At 48.5% G+C, this 25585-nt stretch overlaps 6 protein-coding genes across 6 annotated transcripts, besides 2 other annotated features; 3 read left to right on the forward strand and 3 right to left on the reverse strand.

The window, feature by feature from the left end:
• Positions 1-859: 859 nt before the first annotated feature.
• On the forward strand, positions 860-3052 carry TSTA_079320 (uncharacterized protein; the record flags this gene model as incomplete). The annotated part of the gene is made up of 2 exons (XM_002341923.1): positions 860-2252; positions 2517-3052. The coding sequence occupies 2 exons, from the start codon at positions 860-862 to the stop codon at positions 2849-2851; spliced, it is 1728 nt and encodes a 575-aa protein (XP_002341964.1). The 3' UTR covers positions 2852-3052.
• A 480-nt stretch (positions 3053-3532) lies between these two features.
• Positions 3533-5227, forward strand: TSTA_079330 (peptidyl-prolyl cis-trans isomerase, putative; the record flags this gene model as incomplete). The annotated part of the gene is made up of 2 exons (XM_002341924.1): positions 3533-5127; positions 5155-5227. Exons 1-2 carry the CDS (start codon positions 3536-3538, stop codon positions 5225-5227), a joined length of 1665 nt encoding a protein of 554 aa, XP_002341965.1. The 5' UTR covers positions 3533-3535.
• Positions 5153-5217: a sequence feature (GA-rich).
• Positions 5228-5301: 74 nt separating the features above from the next.
• On the reverse strand, positions 5302-9023 carry TSTA_079340 (uncharacterized protein; the record flags this gene model as incomplete). Its single annotated transcript, XM_002341925.1, has 2 exons — positions 5302-5961; positions 6018-9023. The coding sequence occupies 2 exons, from the start codon at positions 9021-9023 to the stop codon at positions 5302-5304; spliced, it is 3666 nt and encodes a 1221-aa protein (XP_002341966.1).
• Positions 9024-11231: 2208 nt separating this feature from the next.
• Positions 11232-12617, forward strand: TSTA_079350 (uncharacterized protein). Its single transcript, XM_002341926.1, has 3 exons — positions 11232-11441; positions 11511-11696; positions 11761-12617. The coding sequence occupies exons 1-3, from the start codon at positions 11314-11316 to the stop codon at positions 12536-12538; spliced, it is 1092 nt and encodes a 363-aa protein (XP_002341967.1). The 5' UTR covers positions 11232-11313; the 3' UTR covers positions 12539-12617.
• Positions 12618-12790: 173 nt separating this feature from the next.
• Positions 12791-19338, reverse strand: TSTA_079360 (MYB DNA-binding domain protein; the record flags this gene model as incomplete). Its single annotated transcript, XM_002341927.1, has 2 exons — positions 12791-15153; positions 15394-19338. The coding sequence occupies 2 exons, from the start codon at positions 19336-19338 to the stop codon at positions 13021-13023; spliced, it is 6078 nt and encodes a 2025-aa protein (XP_002341968.1). The 3' UTR covers positions 12791-13020.
• Positions 15856-15900: a microsatellite.
• Positions 19339-20680: 1342 nt separating the features above from the next.
• Positions 20681-24966, reverse strand: TSTA_079370 (MATH and UCH domain protein, putative; the record flags this gene model as incomplete). The annotated part of the gene is made up of 3 exons (XM_002341928.1): positions 20681-21464; positions 21521-24431; positions 24516-24966. 3 exons carry the CDS (start codon positions 24964-24966, stop codon positions 20888-20890), a joined length of 3939 nt encoding a protein of 1312 aa, XP_002341969.1. The 3' UTR covers positions 20681-20887.
• Positions 24967-25585: the final 619 nt, after the last annotated feature.

Genomic DNA, 25585 nt, shown 5'->3' on the forward strand with positions numbered 1-25585 from the left:
TACTTAAAAGGCTGGAGTTGATGAGATATAGAAAAACTCGGAGTGTGAACATGGAGTATTTATGTAGTATCTGGTATGTGTGAGGGTGGATCGTGGAAGCAAACTACAGAGTGTTAAATTCAGATATTGTGTGGTAACTTGAACCTGATCGATCTGAGCGTTACAGGAGGCGAGACGAGTGAGTTTTCAGTGTGCGATCTTTGTCAAGGTTTCGAACGTGAAAGTTCGTCCTTTCTCGAAAATAAAATCAATAAGGCCATCCAGTCAATCGATCGTAACTCCTGCTTAGGGATGATGTAATGACGCTCCTAAGCTGAGAAGCTTAGCTGCAATATCAAAAGAGCCAATTGTATAGACTCTGATGAATGTAGAATGAAGCAGTGTAAGAGTGTCAGGGGCGAGTGGAGGCCATGTGACCCGGCGATTGGCAGGGACTTGTGCCCGAGGCTGGACTAGCCGCGAAGAAAGGCGCCTACCCTCAGCTGCTGTGCCTCAAGCCCCATTAACGCCCTAGAGCTTCAAGCTATCCCCGTGCCGCGTCTCATCAGCCTCGCGTTGCTTTTTCGTCCCATTGTTCTTTTCTCTTTCGAGTTCATTTTTTAACAAAAAAAAAGAAGATAATGAATATACAGGCAACATATGCTCCGCCAGCAATAGGTTACCAACCTTTGCGCTCCCGGAACCTTGGTTAAGTCATCACGTATCGCAGATACAGTGACTGAGTCACGAGTCACCAATTTACGCGCCAAGCGATCGACAGTCCGGCTGAGTTTCATACAAGTGATTCCTGGCTACGTAGTACTGATTATTGACTACTATTAAAAGGCCAAAGTCTCCGCTGGCGGAGCAATAGTTTGGAATGTCGGGGGAAAAGAAGGATAATGGCTTCAACTCCTTAGGCTCGCCTCTGGGCTCAAACTCGCAATCTCAAGCGAACGGGAACAGGATCACGGCACTCGCTGCGCCTGCTGCATCCACTGGGGCTAACAGACCTATCAAAAAGATCAAAGACCCTAATATGACAGATGGGCGGCTGCTAGTTAATCGAAGATGCATCTATGAGCGCAAACTGCCCGGTAACGCCTATGTCACTGCACATGCAGAACGTTTACAACATGGCTTCTTCAGCAGCAAGAACACATCCGACCCGGAAATCGCGCACGTGGACTTTCTCGCTGTCAATTTTGTAATGCATCCGGGTGACTCAGGCAAGCACCGCTTCAAATCTGCAACGATCAAAGCGACCGTTCAAAACTTTCCTATGGGCCCCAGTACCGAGAATCCATACCCATATCCTCAGGAGAACCCCAAGTTCTTGATGCATGCACCCCATCTAATCTATGGAGCCGTTTCCCCCGAAACCTTGCAGTGGACCTTCAGCTTGGCCGGGTCGCTCGGCATATCCGAAACCCCAATTTCGGCATCCGTAAATCCGGCAGGCACGAGAAGCGCATCATATAAAGTCTACGAAATGTTGAAGATCCAAGGGTCATGTAGGACTTTTAGAAGTCCCGACGGTCCAGAGTTTGACGTTGAAGACGGTGAAGTTGTCTGGTCACTCAGCGAGAATAGTCTGCAAAGATCTGGATTGCCCAGGGAGTTCACCTTCGTGATGTTGGTTCAGAAACCAAGCGCCCATAACAAGATCATGTTCAAAATCGATATTGATCCGGTCATTGATGCATGGTATGGGAAATATCCTGCGTGGTGGATTAACAGGCCGAGCTACCAACCGTTACATAAACGGGCAATAAATTTTCGAGCCGAGTTCGGTCAGAAATTTGTCCCTGTCGACTCGGAGAAAGGCTTCAATTTTGCTACTTTGGCACAATCACTAGACGACTATGTGAACATGCCTGGTAGTACTTACTCATCGAACGTATCACCTGACGGTGTTTATAACGATCCTAACGGCGCGGCCATCTCGAATCCACCTCGATCATCAAGACCTCCTGGCGGCAATGCCAGCGACAATGATTCTCAACCAATCTATATCCCTGAATACCCCCAATACCCAGGAGACCGCAGATACCAATATCCCACGTCCCAGCCGACCTACTGTCCTCCGTTCCCGGCAAATGCAGGGCAGGTGTGGGAAACAAACTCACCATTCCGACGCGGATGGCCACGAGATGCATCTTACTATGGAGAACCTAATGGCAACCGTGAAAGTACTATCAACGTGAGGATTCTCCTGGATAATGCCGTTACTTCGCACATTGCAGCTGCCACTCTGGGAACACCAATACGACGTGCTTCCCCCCTCTTGAATGCTCCAAACCATCTGGATCTCACCTCAAATGCATCACGATCACATGAAACTTCTACGATAAGAACAAGATCATTACGGCGAACGAAATCTCGTGATCGACTGGATAGACTTTCAGCCAGCCCGAGATCATTAGTAGATACTGATCCTTCGAAGCATGAGTCATTCTATCAGGGGCAATTGGACGACGTGATCTCCAGAAATATATCAAACGATTATACCTCAAACGGTCTGTTAATTAGTCCAGGGCTTGATTCGCCGACAATGTACGAAATCAACGACACACCACCCCCTAACAGCATTCGAGACCCTGCCGTTGTTAAAGTACAGACTTTAGACACTCCATCCAAGTCGACAGTCTACGAAGGACATGTGAATGGAGCCAAACAATATACTCCACTCACAAATGGCGTTCCGAGCACCACACCTCCTTCAAGCGGGATACAGCGCATGCGCAATGGCTTGGCCGCCGGCTCCCTTCGGAGAAGATCTACTTCATATGCTCAGAATGGATATCAGAATCAGCAGAACCGATACTCTTATCCTATTGCATCAACAGACGATGAGCCGGAAATGTTTTAATCGTTTCAAGAATAATGCGCCATGTATTTGCTTCTCTAACCAATCTCTTACTGCTTTTACGCATTTTAGCTCTATAATAGAAGTCATTTTTGATTATGCATTTACTTGGAGTTGATGGCATCCATTTTGATTCCGCATACGCCCCTCTTCATCTCATTCTTGCTCTTCGTCTTGACTTCGGCGTCTCAAGCGGGTTGTATATTTGCTATGGGTTAGAGTGTAGTTAGCTTAGACTTGGTGCAAAACCGGCACAATTTCACAAAAGACACATTTACCATATTACTTCGTAATTCGGCCTCATTCTACCTAAGAATAACTTCATCTAAGTTCGCATGGATGTGACTGATCAGATAAGATTAGATCTTTATGTGCGGTATAATTGGCTGTTATGCGCCCTCCGGAGCTCCTCTTCCGCTGACCTCACGATTCGCCCTTTGCAATTCCTGTCGCAAACCAGCTCTTATCCCATACCGACATCTAGCGACACTCCCGTTGAAAATTGAAACTCATATTCTGGCGATAAATGTTTTCAGTTCCCACGCGAATTTAGACAGCCACGCACCACCCCTGCCATACTTTTCAGGGCTGATTGCGGAGTGACCGAGAAATACCAGCGTCATATGAAAAGAACGTCTTGTTCTTGTTTCTCATAGACACGGGGAAAGAAAGCAGATAAGCATCACCATGTCCTCACATTACAACACCGAACCGCCGCCAACCGCCTCGGTCACACTAAATACGACCATCGGACCGCTACACATCTCCCTCTTCGCAAAACAGACGCCGCTCGCCTGCAAAAACTTCATACAACATTGTCTCGATGGATATTATACAGGCACTGTATTTCACCGTGTGGTTCCCGGCTTCGTAATCCAAGGCGGCGACCCGACCGGCACTGGATCGGGTGGTTCATCAATATACGAAGACCCAGAATTCGAATATGATCCCGAAGCTCGTGATCCAAATGAAAAGGTAGTCTTTCGTGATGAGATACACAGTCGACTACGATTCAATCGTCGAGGTCTTGTGGGGATGGCGAAAAGTGAAGATGGGACTTATGGGAGTCAGTTTTTCATTACGCTAGCAAATACCGAGAGGGAGATGAATGGGCAATGTACGATGTTTGGAAGGATCGAAGGCGATAGTATTTATAATGTGGTCAAGATTGCTGAGGCGGAGTTGGTTGAGGGTACAGATCGACCGGTTTATGCAGTGAAGGTCACGGGATGTGAGGTTGGAGAGATGGGTCCGTTTGAAGGGAAGTTGAAGAAAAGAGACAAGGTTGCCAAGGTCATTGAGCCGGCCAAGGGAGATGTCACGATAAAGAAGAAAAAGAAGGCAAATGGTGCGAAGACGTTGCTTAGTTTTGGAGGTGACGAAGGAGAGAATGGGGAGGATATAGCTGCCATTAAGTCGAAAAAACCCAAGTTCAACACCAAACTAGTTTCAGCTGGGGAGTCGCTGGAAATGGATCCCAAGACTCGTTCAGAAGAACGAAGGAGTTCGATTACGGAAGAGAAGCAACCGGCGAAACGACTTAGAGCGTCTACACAAATCCCAAGTACAGAGAAACAGACACAAAAGTCACAGCCCAAGAGCCCCGACCCCTATACACAGGTTCCTCCGAAAGACCCGGAAGAACCAGAAAGATCGCCATCTCCGACTCCACCTCCAGCTGCGAGACAGTCGGTATTGGAAAGAACTAATGCCCAGATTGCGTCTCTCAAGGCGTCAATGCGCCGGGATGTTACGGCTCCTGTAGAAACAGGCAGGAAGAAGTCGGCACTAGAGGCCATGATACCGAAAACCTCAATCAGAGGTCGAAAGCGACCTGCATCTGGCAGTGCTACCATGAATGGCGGAGGCCGAAACTGCAGCTCAGGCGCAGAAGCTGAAGCAATGAAGTTATTCAACGCATTCAAAGCGAAACTCGAAAGTTCCGACGTGCAAAGTCATTCGGACAACAAGAAACACAAAGGAGATACGAGAGATAGATCGCAAAACATCACCAAACCATCAGAAGAGGTGGATGACGAAGAAGCGCAATTATGCGATCTACACTTCATTGCAAACTGCCAGTCGTGTCAAAACTGGGGTAAAAGTGCCGACGGACCTAGTGTAGATGCTCAAGCCCAAGACGAAGACTCGACAGATTGGATGTCTCATCGTCTTCAGTTTGGTAAGGACACGTTAGGAAAGGACTTGAACTGGAAAAAGGAGCATCGAGAGGATGTGGACTCTCTTATGGTCATTGATCCGCGAGAAAAGGAAAAGGAGTATGTACATCGGAGTGGTAAGAGTAGGAAGACTGGGAGAGATAGGGAGAGGGAGCATAAAAGGGAGCGAGCAGGCGAGAGGGAATGGGATCGTCGGTGATATGTATGTACATGAAATGAATAATCTACATCACATCAAAATGCTCAATACTCTAGGTATAATTGATCTATAAATCAATCGGGGTGGCTGAAGCAAAAATCGCCGTATCCCATCAACGCAAACGAGGCCCAGAATATAGGACTAGTCCAATCAATCTGAGGCAGCATCATCTTCTGCAACGTCAGTAAATATCTGCCATCAGGCACAAACTCCTCTGGACTCTTAACGGCGCCAGTGCTAGCACTCATCTCAGAAGAAATTGCGTCCCAAGCCTCGAGCAATCGGTCCAGAAAAGCAGTGGCTTGTTCAGTATCAAAATGCATGAATTCCACTTGGGCATTACGTAGGGCTTCAGCCAAGGACAAGCTCGGCGTTTCCTTGATCTGTCGATAGAACAAGGTCATCAAGACCATGGAGGCAAAATCACTGACCTCAAAGAGCGTTCCGATGTAAGCTTGACAGCCAGTACCCAACACGACATGAGTGAATCCCAAAACGTCGTTTCCAGCAGTAGCTCGCCCCAAACCACTGAGACAAGCTGCGAACACTATCAGGTTTGCACGGCTCTGGATTGGTGACATATCAATAACTCGAAAATCTTCTCCAATAGAGATGGACGACAGAAGTGGACTTCCGTGATTGACAGTTCCATGTGTTCCAATGTGAAGAATCGAGGTTTGTCCTTGGATATAATCACGGAATTGAGCACGAGAGAGGTTTGATGCCTCAATGGGCTATTTCAAATGTCAGTAAATTAGGTCAAAAAATGTACTTAGAGAGAGGATAGTACCCAAGTTGAGAACATATTAGAAATACTTATCGCTTCAACACCCGCCATCGGAAGAAATGTCTCTTCATTAGCCCGATCAGTACCTTGTGGATCACCAGACAAGGCTTTGGTAAACACTGAAACTGTCGGCACAGCCGATTCCGCACGTCGTCTCGACAGATGATAAAGAGCAGTCAAGCTCGGCGTCTGTGAGACAGCTGCATGCAAAACTAGAGGCTTCCCATCAAATACCAGTGCTGAGACAGGGAACGCAGTCAAGGGTTGGGACAGGGAGAATATGATATGACTCTTCTCTCGGATGATAGCAGCAAAAGGCGTTACTAGAACCCCCGAAATATATTTCGAGAGTTCCTCCATTCTGGATTTGCGAGCTTCCTCTTCGGGCTCATGTAGTCCACTCATATCTCGCATGATTTGCATTAGTTCCATTGCCCATTTCCTGATGTCTACATCGCGGATAGGGTTACTCTCGTATTCTTGTATGCCCTTATTGGTAATAGCCATTAGGATGCATCCAAACCTGTTAAAACTCGCCTCAATCACAACCACATCATCTTTGATGTACCCAAACAGGTCGCTCGGAGAAATCGTTGAATTCATGGTGTCCATGAGATCATTCGCTGAGGATGACCAAGTACCGATATCTAAACGTTCGACTTCCTTGGTAAGCTCCTCCAGCTCTTTGTGCTGCTCTACTGTTCGCTTATGGATGGATTGGAGATGGGTTAGGGCTCGGCGTTTGTAAATGCTCTCCGACATTCTCTTCTTCTTTTTCTCATTCGATTGCTGCTCCGCTGATGAAAGCAGCGCATCAATCAGAGACCTCGCTCGTGCTTCTTCCATGAAAAGTAGCGCATGCTCTTCCCAGGTCACCTGTGGATGGCCATGGTCATATGAGTTAAGGATGCTTGTAGGTAGATTGAGTTTAGCACATCGTAAGCATACGGCCACCAATTGCAGAAAGGTTTCAACAAGACCTTTCGATAAAACTCCCACTTTGACGTCAGCATCGCTGGCTTGGTTACGACGCAGCTCAATAAGGCTCCTTGCCTTGAGCAACAGTTGAAATGCCGTTTCTGGGTGAGACCCCTTGAAATAAACAGTAGCCGCATTGACCTGTCTTATTGACAAATCAATCGGAGTTTCACCGGGTGATTCGTCAAAACAATTGGGTCGAATCTTCAAGATGAGGTCTAGAACTCTCAAACCTCGTTCCCAGTCCATGGCAATCATACATACGACGATTGCATTATTTGCCAAAGAGGGGAAGAACATGTCGATATTTCTACCTGCCAGGAACTCTTCAAGTTTGTCGTTGAACAGTTCCGAATCAGTCACCGAATCCAGTACCTCGCGCGCTTTCGAGACTTCGCCTATTCGGCCGTATGCAATAATTTGGAACATGTATTGCGTGTATGTTCTCTCATATCTTTGCGCAGTCCTGATGAATTCATGCATGGAAGTCTCGGCACTGTCCAGATTGCCATCAGTTATAGCTTGGTTGTATTCCATATCTGCTGTCCAGAATTTGTCTGAGATGGCATTACCAAGAGCAAAGACATCAAGTATATCATCAAGTGATTGACCAAAAATTTGCTTCGCAATATCAGAGCGTCTTGTATCTTGTTCGTCAGGAGCTTCTCTTCTGAGAAATGCGAAGCTCTCATCGCTTTGCTCATACCAGCGGAATTTCTCTTGCCATTTTCGATAATTTTCCAGATTATCAAGCGACTCCCTATTTGCAAGAATATGGGTGACACTATGGTTGAATGTAGATATGAACTCGTATTTCCGAGTCAACATATGCTGGCGGTCGACTTTCCCAATGGGTGTTTCAGTATTGGCAACTCGAATTCGTTCATTCAAGCTTTCTACAACACTGTCAAACATTATAAGGCATTGGTCCACCAACACTGCGGTGGCAGCAATATTACTCATTTCATTCTGCAGCCCCACCCTGCAGAAGAGAGCTATGAAAGCTGGGACGAGAGCTCCGAGCTGTGCACAACATTCATAAGCACATTCATAACAGGCGTTAGCGGTGTCAAATCGAGAGTATTTCCCCCATTCGCGCCGTGCAAATCGTATCATTACCATACCGATATGATATGACACGAGTTCATTTCGACACTCGCGCCCCCATTTGCCTATTTCGCCTGCACGTTTTCGTTGTTCTGCCATGTTCGTTTGTCCCTTGGAGATTTCGATGAGAATCTGACTTGCTTTAACGATTTGTACGTTTGACTCATCCAGGTCGAACAGTACTAATGACTTGTCCAAGTGCTCGCTTGCCTTCTGTAGGAGAGTTGATCTTTCGGTATCTGTAAAATCATAAGTGCAGGATTTGGCATGCTTTATACCGGCTAGACGAAGATGAACGGCAGCTTGCCCTCGAGGGCTGTTCGATGCTTCGAAAAGTTCAAGTGCTTCCTGATAGCAGCGAAAGGCATCTTCCGAGTTCTTGAGTAGAATATTTGCTTCAGGCCCGTCCCAGATAGTGCTATCCCCACAGGCATGGCAGGTGGGTATCGGAATGAGATTCTGGATCACTGGGCTTGTAAATGGAGGAGAACATAGACTGTCGCCCTCAATCAGTTTGCAGTTTGCCATTCCATTCTTATCTGAAAGGCGTTCGTGGGTGTGGAACAATTTTGATAACAACATTTGAAGAGATGGAGAACCCATGGCATAGTGAAGTTCAATGTATAACCTATGTGAGTACAAGGACGCCACGCCAGTCACTTCATCCAACGGTGCCCTCTGCACAAAACTAGATAAATGTGGTGCCACAGATGCAATAGCTTCTTCCGGAGTCTTGTCGTCATTCGGCTTCCAGCTACCAGCAGGATAGCATGAATGTCTTAGTGCCAAGAATCTCAACTGCTGTGGAAATTGCAGCAATGCTGTGAAATACATGCAGATATTGAAATCCGCTTGGTTATTTGCAGCTTCTTCTTCTGTTGCACTGGAGCAGTATTTTTGTATATTCTGATTCAACTCCGCCATAATGTCGGTTGGGCCCGTTATGTCGCTTATCAAAGCTATGTTTGTTGGAGATTGCGATTCGTGCTGATACCGAATGCATGGTGGGTAGCGTCTGTAGTAATCTACGAGAAGTTTCGATGTAGCGTATCTCAAACCCCAGTATGAAGCAAGTCTTCTCGGTTCGGACCCGGACATACTGTCATCGACCAGAGTTTTTAACTCGTCTAGTGCAGTATAGGCATTGTTCAGTCTGCCACGAAGCATATACACGTGTATTTTTGATCGAAGAAAGTAAGCTCTCTGTTCAGGGTCATCGGATATACTGAGGTTATTGTCTAGTCGCGTTTGATATGGAACAAGATTGTTGTATGCCTGGCGAAGGTATCCCCGATATTCTTCCAGAAATAATGACTGTATATCGTCTTCTATTTGTGTTTGAATATCCATGGCAGTTCACAGCATTCATGTCAATCGTGAATGTTCTTGAAATGATCTTGCCCAGGTAGTATGTCTCACAATTCCCCGATGCTAAATCGCTGCACTGTGCACATTCATCGCAAACGAATCTAGTCAGTAGCCAAAACGTTGTTGGTGATCTGATGAACCAAATGAATTTGTCGATCAGATCGAAGCGGAGCGGTCCACCATCGTTTCCACATGGCAAACCCCGCTTATGTTAAAAGTGTCCCATCCCGATTAGGTTTAACGTACCGACTCGTTTATATAGGGGCTTCGCACCCATTTACTCCTTCGTGCTTCCATGTCTCTCAGCTTAATACATAATGCTCTCCACAAATCCCTTTCCTCATCCTGATTTATAAAGCCATGAAATGTCTAAATCGTATCTGACCATCGAGTGGAGAATTGCGTTGTAACATGTCTCTTTCCCCTGTGACTCTATATCACATTTGCAGATCTCGTCGGAAGGCTGTTGAGTCTCATCCGCTGTATTCAGCTGGTCCATCGAGGCCCCAAGTTCTTGCATCATCTTGACTATTGTCTCATACGCTTCAATCTGTTTTCCCCGCATCACCTCGTTGTGGTGCCAATTTCTAATCCATCTATTCTGGGTGCTCGTCAAGATGTGCAAAGCAGTGTTACCATTTCATCAGCACCGTTGATTCCCGCTCCATGTGCTACCAACATATCCAGTACAGCTCGGTTTATAGGTATTGCTCCTACACAATTATAGGCTCTGGCTATAATACGCAACACACTCTGTCCTTCATTTTCTCTTAAACTAGCATCCGCTCCGTTTTCGCACAGGTACTCGATTGCTTCCTCGAAAAGACTGCAGCTGTCTCAGTGTACTGGATCATGACTCTTCACTACATAAAGTTAAGCAGTTCGACCTTTTTGGTCTTGAAAATTGATAGTGCCGGGGTTAGCCTTTATGAGCAGTTTGAATGTACCTATAACACGGGAAGCACCTTCTTCACATACATGCCCTTGTCGACCCAAGCCTTCGGCTACCCCGGTGTAGCAGTAAACGCCCATGATAATCGCGCACAGAAACCATATCTGCAAGGGCAACTTCACTGCGATTGCCCAGAAATGCTTGAATTCCTTCAACATTCCAATAATGACTCCCATCATGTAAGGGAGTTATTTCAAATGTATCTTGTCTGAAAGCATGATTGCCACAGTGCCTTCCCTCCGTTATCACCTGAAGGATCATTAATATCTGAAGCGTACGCTTCTCCAAGTGGAGGATCGAGATCTAGCAGAAAATTCCACCGTCTCAATTTCGGAATGGGAACAGGCAACGTCCAGCAGTGAAAAGCCTCGAGTGTTGAGCGGCTCGGTGAAGGTAGGATTGGCCTGGCAATTATCAAGTATGCGGAGGGCACCAGTGCTACCATTGGCAGCAGTAACGTAGAAAGCGTCATCTTTTGACGTTTCGCCCTGAGCAAAGACACTTTTAGGAAGTTTCGCTATGTAATTCTTCAATGTTTCCACATCATTTTTCGCAACGATCGTATGCAAAGAGGCGTTCCCATGCATTTTCGTGGAGCAGTTCCCTATCTGGGCCAATTATAGGGTCTCAATGCTCATAATCGGGAGCAGGCATGCGAAATTCGCTGTAATCCATGTGATTGATCATAAACAATCCGATAATCTGAAAGTTCAATCGTTTATTAAGAAGTCTAATTGGACTGGATCAGATCGGACCGATCCGATCCGCAATCAGGCCCACGTGGATGAACCCCACTATCACCGAGAACCACCACACAAAACACATATGCCATCAGAAACTATCACCTTGGCATGCCATATATAGCTCTAGCTATTTAAATGACTTAGAGCCAGAATGGATGACGACTCCTTCTATCTTTACGGAGTCGGCGAGAAACCAGATGCCCTAACCCTAGGCAGTTTGGTGTTGGAGAAGTATTGGATGCCCCTCATTGCGCGCCATTATACACATGATCCACTGCGGTACGACTTCTCTTTCTGATATTCAGTTTATTTCACTTTACTTGGTGTTATTAATAATGTGAATTTCAGAGGGCAGGATCTAGAGGAAAATGTCTGGTCAAGTAAACTCGAGAATTTGGTGCTCCATGGCCGAACACGGTTGAGTCCTGGCGTGGGTGTCAGTGGATTCGATATAGTCGACTTGAAACTTGCATGGAACAAAGACCAAGAGCGATTTGTTACTGCAAGTTCTGGTCAAAAATTGACTTTAAAAGAGTATGCTGTCTACCTTCAGAGGGAACAGAAAAGAGATGATATTAGGTACTGACTCTGTGGCCAGCCCTGAAGCCTTTCTCTCCAACCACGTCCTCATGAACCCCAAAGCCAGATCCGCCCTAAAACTCTGGCTCTCCTCTGCCCGAAGCGACTACGTAATGAACATGCGCTGGGCCCGGCGACCCAAAATCTGGTTCCTAACGGGCCTCTACATTCTCAAGGGGGCACGCACGATCGTTCGCAAACAGTCCTCATCCACCATCGAGGTAGGGTTAAATTCTGCTATTGTCGGTGCGTTAAGTGGTGTTCCCATTGGGGGATCTGTGTCCTTAGGGCAAGGCGATGCGTGGGAATTGCAGATGGGTATGGAGGAAGAGCATGTCTGGGCTGCGCAGTATCGGTTGATTGATGCGAAGTATATAGCTGTTTCGTCAAGGACTAGAAGTGAAGTCATGGCATTGCCGGCGACGATGTCTTTGTATAAGGATATTCTGAGCGTGAGGAATAGGAGGACTACTTCTCAGCTGGCCGGTAGAAATCTTGATATGGACGTTGAAGTCGGACTGCAACCGCCGTTTTACCGCGCACGACCTATGAAAACTGTCACAGATTTAGACTCAATGTTCGATTCGGTACCGGCAAGAGCTCCGATCACAGCAGTACCGTATGACTCAACGAGTGGGTTGACAGAAGTCATAACCCTCGTTCCAGAAGAAGGGAAGCTGGAACTTGACGATGACGATGACGAAGAGTCCGAGGAATCATTTGAAGAATACGAGAAAAGACTTGAAGATGCCATTCGCATGTTTGAAGCTGCTCCCCCACGGTTTCTGGAGCGTTGATCTGTTTATATTGTTCGCGTTAGCCAATGAGGTTGTTGTAAGCTCGGTTTCATAATTGTTGTATAGCCCTGCAAGGTATCCATTCAGTAAGCATTTGTACATTACTGAACTACCAAGGTTATGTGGTTCTAATTGTTTCTCATGTACATGATTTCATATATGTGCAGATATTTCCATTCTTCCGGGTCAGTAATGACATGGAGTTTAGGCGTTCACTAACGGCCTGCTCATGTACCAAAGATGCCTCTCCAATGATTGAGTTTAGATCTACCTAAATATTCCATTACCATAAGTAGTATTGCAATCAACAATAGTCATATTTATACACTACTCTACGCCGGTCACGCCAACCCGGCATGGAGTAAAAAGGGTCATCAGACATACTATAAAATACATTCAGAAAAGAAAAAAAGAACAAATAAAATCTTTTCAATAGATTCAAGGATAAACCCAAAGTTGCAATTCCGTATACTCGAATTCATCTATCGGGGCGAAGGTGCTGATCTTCCTTGGCTGTATACTCTGTGATGGCTGGCGTGCTGAGGAGGTCCATGAGATTCGTGTGGATTCGAATATGGACTATGATGCATGTGCGCAACTCCCGGTCCAGAACCAGGCCCGTTATTAGGATAAGGAATTCCTCCTAGTGTGGGCGCTGGTGGAGGAGCATGTACACTGGCAGGAGGTGTATATGGTCGAGGCATACCCAGAGTTGGTGGGGGATTGCCGAGAGAGCTAGTACGGTAAGGGCCTACAGACTGCTGTTGTTGTTGGGAAGGAGAAGCAGATGCTGCATATGGAGATGGAGAACCAGCAGCTATACCAATGGGTGTTCGTCCGGAGGACGCTGCTGATTGTCCTTGTTGTCCGTTCACCATTGCTTGCACATGTTGTTGATATGACTGATTGCCACTGTGAGTTGATCGATGCTGAGGCGCCAATTGGTGGGGGGAAGATGTCTGAGGATGAACCGAAGAACCATACGAAGGACCAGGGCCGGATGCTTGGCGAGGCTGGGGCATACTCAACGGAGTGGCAGGAGACTGAGCGGGTGATTGGACTTGACGCGAGCTATATATCACATTTTGATGGGGTGGTGGAGACACGGCATTCTGATGACGGTAGACTGAATTCGACGCTTCGCGAGAATCTCGACTATTTGTAGCCAAAAGTGGCGGCGTGGGTGCACCTTGGCCATGTGGTGATGGTGCGTATACCTGATAGCCACGATGACCTGCCGGGGTATTGCCCTGAGATGGAGTAGGAGGCTGACTGTTTGACGCAGCTTGTGAAGGTTGGTAACCGCCACTCGCGACATACTGACCTTGAGGAGGTTGGCGAATTGGATCCACAGATTGCTGAGTTTGATTGCGCGGATCCATTCTGGTTATCCAATCGTGATTCGGTGGCCCAGTAGCAGTAGGCGGATTGTTTAGAGCTGATGGAGCGTAGGGCGCATAATCCGAATAGGATGGACGGCCTGAAGATGCTTGATGGGCAGACGCTCCATGCAAAGGTTGCTGTTGCTGAGTTGAAGGGAAGTATGATACCTTTTCCTCGTGCCGGAGATTGGATGTTGCCGAACCAGGAGCATCTATTTGACCGTACGCCATCCTTGGGGACGGAATCATCTCGCTTGCAAAACGCTTGCGCGGCGGAAGCTCCTCTGGCTCATCATTCAAGATGCTCATGATGTTGGATCGTTTAGCAGGCACTTGGCGAGTGGGCTCCGGTAGTGAGGGAAGAGGAGTGGGCGCAGGTAGCTCCTTGACTGGTGAAACCGTCGTCTTTGGAAGAACACTGGCGGTAGCATATGAGTAATATCCTGACTGAGGCTGGCCTTGACTAAACGAAGAACGACGAATCGGAGAGATGTCAGGAGAGTGTTTCCGCATTGGTTGGGCCGGGGACCCAGGTGCTGTTGTGCCCGTCAGGCTAGGATGTCGAGAATGAGAACCTGGCATTGCGGACGGTGGCACCACATTTGGCTGCGCTTGCATGTAAACCGGAGGTTGTCCAGGTTGATATTGTGAGTGGAAATCCGGTCGTGCTCGCAACTGTTGAGGCAAAGGCTCTATGCGACCGACGTCATGGCTTTGCACCGTAGGAGCTACTCGAGGAGATGGCTGCAGTTCAGGTCCACGTGATGCTCCTGTAGCCGTGCGAGGCTCACGCCGATCCTCTGTGAAGTATCCCAGGCGTGGACCTGTGAAGCTTCGAGGTGCAGGAGGGGCTCCTGATTGACGTATGTTACGCAACGGATCATCAGGCATAATTCCGCTTGTGGCAGACGGAGCTCCAGTTGCCTGCGCCAAAGGAGGATATCTGCTCAGGTTCCGGTCGGGAGCAAGCTCCTGAGCAACACGGGTGGGAGACATGACGGCTTTTTTCGGTCCCAAGCGAGCATCTTCCGGATATTCAATGTCAGTGTGAGGAGCAAGAGGTCGATGTGTCACTGCAGAGGGTGTAGCTTCATATCGCCTCTTGACAGTAGGATTTGGTGTTGGTAAGGGGCCAGTAGGTTCTCCTCGCATCTTCTTGACTTCAGTAACTTTGACAATTTCCTCGAATTCATTATTGCCCGAATCTATTTTGCGCTGGTAGTAATTCTTCACCTGAAACGTGGCAAAGCCGTTAGTTAGCTGCAGAAGAGGAAGTAAATAGATTCCAAAGGGAAGAAAAAATCCAGGAAGAGAAAAAGAAAAACAATGTGCTCCGCTAATGACCTCACAGGACGAAGAGCAGGTGGACCACGTCACAAACCCTGCGGGACGGTCCGTGGCCCAATCGCCGCCACCAGCCATCATCGGAAGGTATAAACACCAGATTACATTTGATCAGAGATTGGAACTTACCATGATCGGCGTCTTTGTCTTCATGAAATTCGATATACCCTCAAAATCGCGTCCAAAATGCGCCAGCAAGATGGGAAAGTCTCGAACTTCCGGAACTGACCAGTAACTTGTCGGTTGCATTGCACCATATCCCATTTCATACGATGGTTTAGCTTCATAGTCGGCAGAAGCATCAAATACATAGATGGAATCTTTGCCGCGACCGCGAGATGATTTCGATTTAGGAAGTTCTTCGCCCTCTCGCTCTAGTTCCTTGGCTTTAGCAGCTAATTCATATGGACCTTCAATCGCACGGGGTTCCTGTTTTGCCATGAGGGGTACTCCGGGAGCAATTGCTGTCGGGGGAAGAGGTTGTGGGAGGTTGACAGCCGTCTGTGGCTGTGCTGGTACAGGTGGAGGAGCCTGGACGGCTTGCGCTTGCTGCTGTAACGCCTGCTGTTGTGACTGAGCAGGCTGCGCGGGTGTTGTTTGTTGCTGCTGCTGCTGCTGCTGTTGTTGTTGTTGTTGAGCAGCAGTTCGACCCCTTCGGCCTCCTCGTGAGCCGGCACCAGTCCTACCACGTCTACTAGCAGGCTTCTCACCATGTTCGTTGTCCTTGGCACCACCACGGCGCGAGTTCTCGGCCTCAGTAGTCGAATCGCCTCCAAAAGTTGGGGCAGCTGCACGACGAGGTCGCCCAGTCTCCGTCATTTGAACAGTTTCTTCATCGTCACCATCGGCTTTCAAATCGGACATGAGTGCGTTGGACTTGGGCCGCGTAGTTGACTTTCTTGCGCGTCGCTGTGATCTCCATCTCTTATTCAACTTCGCCTTGTACTTGACCTCCTCTTTGGTCATGTAGTAATGACTGATACATTGAGCGTATGTACGTCCCGGTAACTCTTCAGCAATCTTACCCCATTTCTTGGGGTATGCCATGAAAGCGTCGAGGAACAATTTGTGTTCTTCTTCTGTGAAGTCATCCGGTGGCGGATAGAAACCGTAAACAGCCAAAGCATCGGCAGGGTCGATCTTGTTATTGGTGTCTTTAAAGGCGCCAGCTTCAATCTCATACTTTTCAAGCATATTCGGGATGTCAGCATCTCTGTCGGGATCTGGTCGTGCTGTGGCCTCCATACGACGACGGCGCTCCATCTCCTCTTGGGCAGAGATGGCAGATGCTTTAAGTGCATTCTGAAAATCCAGTTCACTGTTTCCTTTATATCGCCTGCCCTCTCTGCTTTCAGCAGCAGGAGCAGGAGCAGGCGTGACAGGTGGAGTACCTGCACTAGGAGTGCTTCCTTTCCTCTCCTCCTCTTTCTTCTGATCCAAGTCTCGTACAGTCAATCGCCAAGGTTTGTAGATCGCAACGTACTCCTCTCGTAGTCGTTTGTTCTTCTCTGACGCTTCCTTCCGCTGTCTCGCTACAGTATTGCGAATCGCTTCCTGTATGCGCTCGTGTGTCTTGATGTTTTCTTGGAAGACATCAAGTTCCGAGATTGGAGTGGGAGGACCCGAGACCAAGAAAGGCAAACTATCAACAGTGATGGTGTCTTTGCTAACAACTTCCACCGGCGTAGCTTCTTTGGTCGGAGTTGTAGGAGCAGGCTCATCAATATCCATCTCCTTTTTGTACGTAGGAGCCGGTACCACTGTCTTTGAAACCTCCTCCACATTCGTCTCGACAGCAGATGGTTCTGGTTCTTCAGGAACACTGCCATCTATAATCATCCCCAACAACTGGACTTTCATGAGTAAGTCGACAATAACAGGATCCTCCAGAGTTGGCGGTGGCATTTCAGCTTGCAAGGCAACTATACTCTTCTCGAAAAGCCTCTTTCGTTCCTGGAGATAGTCCTCCGTGAAAACCTCAGTTTCATCTTCTTCATCACTAGAACGTGTGAAATCAGGTAGGATGGATGGTGTTCCTTCGCCTTCCTGCTTTGATTCTATCTTCTCGGCTTGTGCCTTGACTTTTTCGTCTGCCTCGGGTGGTGCTACCACAGGATGTGCGTCAATTGGCTTTTCTTTCTCATCGGTAAGAGATTCCGACTTTGCAGAAGTTACGTTGTCGACAATTTTAGCTTCTTCATCGTGTTTCTCCTCATGGATAGGTCTCTTGTTCTCGACGGCACGAAGTGATTCGTCCAATTCTGCATCTTCATGTGACTCCTGCCGGTTGCCTAGCGAAGCGGTTGATGGAGGCGCACGATTGTAACCAGGACGAAGCCACTGCTTACTCTTCGCATGGCCACCGCGAGAAGACTGCCTAATTCCCGCACGAGGTCCGGTAGGCACACTGCCAAATGTCAAGCGGGGAGAAGTCTGAGGAGAACCTCCACGGCTTGCGGCCGGCAACTGTGACCGCGATAGTACAGGTGAAGTAGCTGCAGGGCCTAAAGGAGGAGAAATGCTCGCAAGATTGTCGTGGCGGCCTCGAGGCTCTGCAGCAAACGACTCGCATCTCAATGAAGCGGCGGGGGCAGTAGGAGGAGACGCATCGCAAGTAGACTGTTCCGCCGAAGTCGCGGGTCCCGTTGGAACGGGTTTAGAAGGTCGATTTGGTAAATCCAACCGAGATGGTTCAGATATTTTTTCCTTGGTTTGAGAAACACTGATTTGGGCCTTGGGTTCAGCTCGGTGAGCTTTAGGTTCTGTGGGAGCTTCTTTAGGGGGTTCTTTGGCTGTGGCAGAAGATATAATTTCTGCTCGGCTGCGTTCGGGCTTGCTGGGTATTGCTGACGAGGTTTGAGTAGGAGGGGGTTGAAGGGCTGGTTGTGAAGCAGACTTCTCAATGGAAAGAAGACTTGGAGGAAGAGTCACGGATCCAAAAGCAGGAACTTGAGGCGCGGATGGTGGTGGTGATCCCTTTGGTACAATTGATTCCCTAAGGGTTTCTGTACGGGATAACGGAAGGGCGGGTCGCTCTGTATCACGACGAGGATCTCTCACAGGTGGTAGCACCGTAGAAGTTTTGCGCACTAGTTCAGGAGTCGGCTGATCTTGCACCTTTGGCTCGGGTCGAGGGACATTCAATGCACCCGTTGGCGGAATAGAAGTACTCCTTGGGCCAGAGGGAATACGGTTATCTGAACGGGGTGGAAGGATATCCTTCTTCCAGGGTTCGAGCGGGCGGTCACGGTCGTCTCGTTCTGGTCGCCTGTCCTCATCGCGACGATCAAAACGATCACGCCGGTCAAACTCGCGATCACGATCCCTAAAATCTCGTTCTCTTTCGCGCTCGCGTTCGCGATCCCACCACCCATCACGAGACCTACTTCGACGTCGAAAGTTATCTCGATCATCCATAAAATGTCCTCGGCCACGTCCTCGACCACCTTCCCAATCACCTCGACCACGGCCGCGACCGAGACCACCTCGCATTGGAGGCGGGTGGCCTATGTTCTGATTCCCCGATGGACCATCTCCTGGGTTTGACGAACTCGAAACAAGACTGTCTCTCGAATTGCGTCGCATGCGCACAATGTCACCGTCGCGGGGCCCAAGTTCCCGAGAGTCTCTAAAATCTCTGGGATCGCGTGGTTGAGGCGATCGCGAGCGTCGAAAAGGAGGACGACCATCTCGGGAGTCGAAATCCCGATCTACACGGTCTCTGCGAGGCCAATCTCTGTCGCGATCATCTCGGCGAAACGGTGGACCATCACGAAAATCCCGATCACGGTCCCTGTCTCTATCGCGATCCCTATCTCGGTCGCGATCACGGTCTCGATCGCGAAAGTCATTGCGTGGCGGATATCCCCGACCACGACCGCCTGAATAAAGACCACCACGAGGAGCATCAATCAATGCTTTCGGCCCTCGTGGCGGCTCGCGCCCAAGTGGTGTGAGATTTGGATCATCTCGTAAGCCAGGCGGTAATGAAGGTCGGCGATCTGAATAGCGCTGAGGTGGTGAACGATCTCCGCGGGAAGAATACCCGGATGAAGGGGGAAAGCGCGAGGACATCACCGGCTCATGCTAATAGCACGAATGTCCAGGTCAAGTAATTCAACAATGCAAGCTCGGATCACAACCGATCCTTTGCCCGACAATCACTAAAAGACCAAAACTTTCAGGACTGTAATAAAAGGGAAGATTCGTACTATTGGGCTAGAAACGGTTAGTGTACGGGACATATACGACACGTGACGGAGAAAACTGGGGTTGAGGCGACAAAGGCTCTTGTCTTGGCCTCAGGCAGGGAGCCGCGCTGAATTGGGTTTAGTGCAGCCGAGTAACAGACCTGGCGGCAAAGGGAAGAAAACGCCAACGCGGAATGAATCTGGGACGTACGGGTAAAAGGAGAGGATGCAGGAATAAGCTTAATCCGATAAGATGTCTTCCAAAGAGCTGGTTAACAGAGCAACGGTTGTTGTGCTTGGTAGTTTTGGGATGTATGTCGTGACTAAAAGTTGTTCTTCAATAAACTGTAACACAGGGGTTGACAAGAGAGTGGCACGCGGTTCTGTCGAAGCGGAAACTTCTAAGTGTTTTCCTGCTCCCTTGTTGGAATTTGACGAAACAATACGTCGTACGTAGTCTGCCGAAATAATCAATAAACAAAAGTAAAATCACGGGCCGATGGAAATTAGCCGATTTTGAGATGAAATTGCGACCGTGATGGAGCTGCGATAGACAGTTGAGAGAGTGAAACTGGTTGGGCACAAGCCCAGATCCAGGCAAGGGTGCAGCAGCGTTTAATCAAGAAAGACAGAGAATGTATAAGAGTGGGAACCACGGTTAGAAGGAATAAAATAATCGGACAAAATTCGAATAATGCACAGAAAATGGCAGCATATAGGAGCTGACAGACGGAGTGATGCTGGAAGGTCAAGATTCCAGGAGTGATGAGTTAGAGGATTGAAAACCGAAAGAACGATGGCGCTGGCTGTGGATGATGATCATAGGCACACACAAAGAGAGAGGCTAGCTCTATTGGGGGTAGCGTGACAGTGATTGTTCCCAGCCAGTCCGGAGCGCCAGAAATTCAAGGGTGGATCCAGCCAATTGATCCAATCCGCTCCAGATCGCCAGGTCACATGTATCGCCGCGTGCTGATTGGCTTCCCAATTGAAGACGGTCCGTGCGCTCCCATGCTTCTTTTCTTGTCTGCATCGGGTCTAGCCTTGCAGATGTTACAGATTGCCCAGGGTAAAGGGCTACTCGCCTGTGATTGGACAGTCGCTGTGATTAAAGATCGGCAATGCAGCCAATCAGATCAACATAGTTATTGCCACCTTTCTCACCCTGATACGATAAGCCTTCTCAAATACTATTCCTGGGATATCTGCATCAGACACACACTATTATATATAAATCTGTACGTATATATTCAATCTAGAACCGATAAAGGCTCTCTATATCTAGAAACAGAAATTATCAATCATCCAATCTTCACAAGCATCCAAAACAATTCAAACTTTAACCAAAATCAACTCCACACCCTCCAAGGGCTCCACGCAACTTGGGTATTTTCAACATAATCAACTAGAAAAGAAAGAAAATATATATATATCTACATCTTGTAGATCTTTACCACCTTCAGCACGTTCTTGCGGCAGATAGGGCAGATCTCAACCTCGCGAGCACAGGTAACGCATGCACAAACGTGTCCACAATCGTAGAAAAGGGCATCCTGCTCTTCGCCATAGCAGATTTGACAAAGATCCATCTCCTCGTCGGCCACTTCCCAGTAGCTTATACCCTTTCCATGACGTTTGCCGTCTTTGTAGCCACCAACGTACTTGTTGCCGGTCTTGCTCTCAATAAATGTACCCTGGCCGTGCCGCTGGTCTTCAACCCAATCACCTTCGTAAGTGTCTCCAGATGGATACTCCATCTTACCCCGGCCATGGCGTTGCCCGAAGATGAACTCTCCGTTATACACGGTACCGGTATCCGAGATATGGGTGCCTTTACCGTGGTAGTAGCCTTTGCTGAACTCGCCACTGTAGTAGTCACCGTTAAATGTAGCGTCCACGGTTTTGGTTCCGGTGAAAGCTCGCGTCGGGTGTCTGCGGGACGAGGCCCAGATATATTGAACGAGGCGATCAGGGTTGGTAAACAATCCAGATGCACCAAGTTTTGCACGTCTAGACAGCGAATGTTAGAATTAGATCACATCCGAAGTTCGGTGAGAAAAACTTACTGTTCTTTGTTGAGTCGATCTCCCACAATAAAACAATGTCCATCGCCAACCGACATGGAAAATGTATCACTCGATGAAACAGCGACAACAGATGTGTTGTCAATTCGAGACCAGATGAGGAAGTCCTTGTTATCCTCCCAGCCCATGTTCTTGCGAATCTCGGATTTAACATTGTCACTCAACGCTGAAATAAAAGCACCAGCAGGCTTCAATGACTGCTTCTCTGTGTCAAATACCTGAACAAAGTAATAAACGTGAGGCACAGTCGGAACAGTGTCAGGTACCGCAGTAGGAGATTCAGTAGAGCTGTTGGCAGTCGACTCGACACCAGTATCTCGGCTGTCTGAAGGCGAGTCTTCCATGATTGTATCCTGTGCTGCGCCCTGAGCAGATTGCTCGGAATCTGCAGGAACGGGCTCAGCATTAGGAACCTCGATGTTTGGCAATGCTGTAGCGTCGACGTCCATCGGCTCTGCATCAGTTACAGTAGAGGTTGTGGGATCCTCGGTGTTAGGAACACCAGAGATAGTCACATCACCGGTGGCGTTGTCAGCTGCACCAGAAGAGTTCTCGGTTTGCTGACTTACAACAGGCTCCGCTGGAGTAGCAACATCTATCTGTATAGACTCTTGATGTTCAGGAACAGCCGCCGCGCTGCTGCCGGATCCTTCGGCGGAAGGTCTCTCCTCATCTGAGTCTTGAGCATCACGGACTTCCACAGCTCCTTCAGGTTTCTCTTCCAGAGTCTTGACAACTGTCGGCTCAGGAACAGCAAACGATTTGGCAGCTTCCTCAGATAAGACATACGTCCAGAATCGCACCACTGTGTCTTCCTTGGCTAATGTTTCAGCCAGATCATCTTGACGATCAAAGAGCAGGCCAGCACCAAGCTGCTTCTTGGCATGTCCAACTGTCCAGAGCTTCACGCGATGGCTAGGAATCTGTTCGACGTCACTCGATTTTGAGAATGCGATCTTCTTCCGAAGCTCAGCAATAGATGTGCTCTTTGGTAGAGTCAGATACATGACATTGTTTGTACGCTTGGCCTGGGACATCAAGTCATAGGTGTCAAAGATACTTGGAAGTGACTCCTCGATAGTAGGAAGACCGTAGACTTCAACTTGGATAGTTTGCTCAGCCTTGGACTCAGATTCCGCATCCCCAGCGGTCTGGTATGACTCTGTCTGAAAATAAGTGCGAAGTGGCTCAGCCACGTCCCAAGGCTCCAGTTTTCCAGGGAGGTACTCGTTAACGACGTCATGACGAACGTAAAGAGCTGCAACAGCAAAGTCATGGCCGGTCTTGTCATTGGCATCCTTGAGCTTGCTGTCATCGAGCCCAACATGCGATTCCAAAGCAGCCTTGCGCGTCAAACATTCAACTCGGTTATGACTGCCGTCATCAAAGGCGACCCATTTAGAACCAGGACCACCTGGTCGCAAAATGCTGAAGAACTTTCCAGATGTACGACGACCACGGTGAATGACAAACCCGTAAAGATCATATTCACCAGACTGTCCATGGGCAACGTAAGGCGCTAGATCCAACACTTCATCGAGATCTACGCGGTTGTAAAGGAGCTTCCACTGACGGGATGATTGGGCGAAGCATTGGCGGCTGAGCTCAACGTGAAGAACAGGAGGCAAGGACCACCGACCAGACTGCTCTTTGAAGTGCCGACTAAGAGCTCCTTGAATAGTTGTCTCCTTATCAACTGGTATTCGAACGCTTGTGATGAGCTGGGTAGGCAAGGTGTGAGTGACATTGGATCCTTGCGGATCGCTCACTGCAACAGGCGGGCTATCGAAAAGTTGAGCGAGCTCCTCAACTGCACCAGTACCTTCGAGTTCTATTTCTAAAGTGCGGCGCATCCTCTCCCAGAATTCTACCACGTCGCTTGAGTATTCGTGCAGGTTACGCAGTGTCGATGTGACCTTGTCGGTATCCACGCACTGATTCTCCGGGTTCTGATGACGCAAGCGCCACAAGAATTCTTGTAGAGCTTCACAGAATGGTCGAGGCTTTACATTGCAGTTGCGGCGATGTTCCTGAACATCCACACTCTGAATGATTTTTCTGAAAGGGGCAAGATTGACCCATGCTGCTAATCCAGCGACTTCGGCGCTATGATTAATGACGGAATCACCAATTGGACGGTAACCGGTCACAGCCAGACTGTCCCAGACTGGTTCTGAGTCACTTGGATGCCACCAGAGAGATAGCGTTGGATCATCGAACACCCGGATGTAGGCATCAAAGGCTAGGGTATCATTCCGCAGCAAAGCCTGGCGTTGGCCCTTCTGTCGACGGTGAATCTCATCCCAGGGACCGTGGAAGTATGTCCAACCCCAGTCAAGATTGTGTGGGTTAAACTGATGGCAGGATGATTGCATCCAACCTGTCCGAGGTTCATTAGGGTTGTACATAATCACGCCAATCTGTGCCGAGACCCTCCAGACGTTCTTCGAACCTTCTTCGGTTGTGTCTGTGGGACTGCAATTGACGCCGGTGTAGCTGTAGCATTTCTTGTAGTTTTCATACCACTCCTGCGAGTTTTCCAAGGCCGGAATCTTGATGCTCATTGTCGGTTCGCTTTCTTTCAAGTCGTCCGTCGGAGCACCAGACCGGACGGTGAACTCAGTCTCGGGTAATTTCTCGTCCACTGTCGGCATGTTCTTGGAGCATTCAACGTATATACTCAGAGACTGGCTTCCATTTCCTCGCGGGAAGAACTTGATGGTCCACCAGTACCCTCCAACGTACGCTGGCGGGGAACGCATGACCTTAGCCCGATTTGGCTTCTCCTTGGTGCCTCGCACACCCTTGATCTGCCATGTCAAACGAGCTTTCTCTGCTGGTCGATACTCGGGGTCATCGACTTCGTTATAGAAGGATTTCTCCCAGTAATCATCTAGTCAAGCAAAATGGTCAGTTTAAGCTGTACAGAGACTGAAGGCTGGGCTAATCAGAACGCCACTGGAGAAGTTTGGCATACATTCTAAAGCACTGTAATCGCCATCGCTGGACTCGATCTTTTTCAATTCCTCTTCGTCAGGGGAAGACGTGTCCTCTTCAACGCCTGCCCAAGTGGCAGGTTCCTCCTCCGGAGGTGCCGGAGCAGACTCGGGTTGTTCGGCGGGCTCGGTTTCAGAGGGCTGAGTGGTCTCCTCTGTTGGGTTTGGCTCCTCTGCGGCCTCTGCTGCCGGAGCTTCGGTCTGTTGAGGAATTTCCGTTGTGGTTTCTGTTGCGGGCTCGGTGTTCTGAGTCTCCTCAGTAGATGGTGCCTGAGGAGGCTGTGTGGTGTCTTCGGAAGTATCCATTTCGAGATTTGAGGTCTGTTGAACTTCCTCTGGTTGACCGGGTGTGTTCGCGGATTCTATAGTCACTGGTGCAACTGGAGGAACTGGACCCGAGGGTATGACGGCGGGCTCCTGAACGGGATCCATGATAAGACGAGTAGACGGTGGTACGAAGACAGATTAGAGAGATAACAAAGATGGGGCCCTACTCAAACCACGTGAGCTAGCCAAAAGCTGGATAACTCCGGTACAAAAATGAAAGAGATAAAATGTAATCTGCTTCCAGCACAGATTCAATAAAAGCAAATCAGTCGGATGGTGATAAGAGAATGTAGAGAAGAAGGAACAAGGAGAAAAAGACCTTGAACCTAGTCTATACAGTATAGATATGACGGGAGAGAAGCCTCGACTCTCTTTAAGGCCGGACAAAGGAAAGAAGAAGGAAGAGGAGAAATAAATATGAAGCACGAGGGGAGGGGAAGGAATGATAGATAAGTGACCTGAGCGATAAGTGATTAGCTGATTAGCTAGTGTGTGAATACAGTGGAGCACGGGGTTTCGCCATATGTCGTATTACCGATACCGTTCCGTAATTACCCTGAAGTACCGAATAAAAGCCTTAACAACGTTGCGGTCAGTTCCTCGAAGTGGTACCCTGTCTAAAACCTGAGGCACTCCGCCCTAGTATTAGACTATTCTAGCTCGGGAAAACGAAACTACTCAGGCGATCTCTCGATGGCCAGCCAATTCTCCCTTGTTACTATGT

This window comes from Talaromyces stipitatus, genomic scaffold (assembly GCF_000003125.1).
Source record: "Talaromyces stipitatus ATCC 10500 scf_1105507295523 genomic scaffold, whole genome shotgun sequence".
NCBI lineage: Eukaryota > Fungi > Ascomycota > Eurotiomycetes > Eurotiales > Trichocomaceae > Talaromyces > Talaromyces stipitatus.

Bases quoted from the DNA above. Each gene is read 5' to 3' on its own strand.
- TSTA_079350 (XM_002341926.1), top strand. From the start codon at position 11,314: ATGGATGACGACTCCTTCTATCTTTACGGAGTCGGCGAGAAACCAGAT. The intron at 11,442-11,510 runs GTACGACTTCTC...TGTGAATTTCAG, and splicing joins TATACACATGATCCACTGCG to AGGGCAGGATCTAGAGGAAA. The intron at 11,697-11,760 runs GTATGCTGTCTA...CTCTGTGGCCAG, and splicing joins CAAAAATTGACTTTAAAAGA to CCCTGAAGCCTTTCTCTCCA.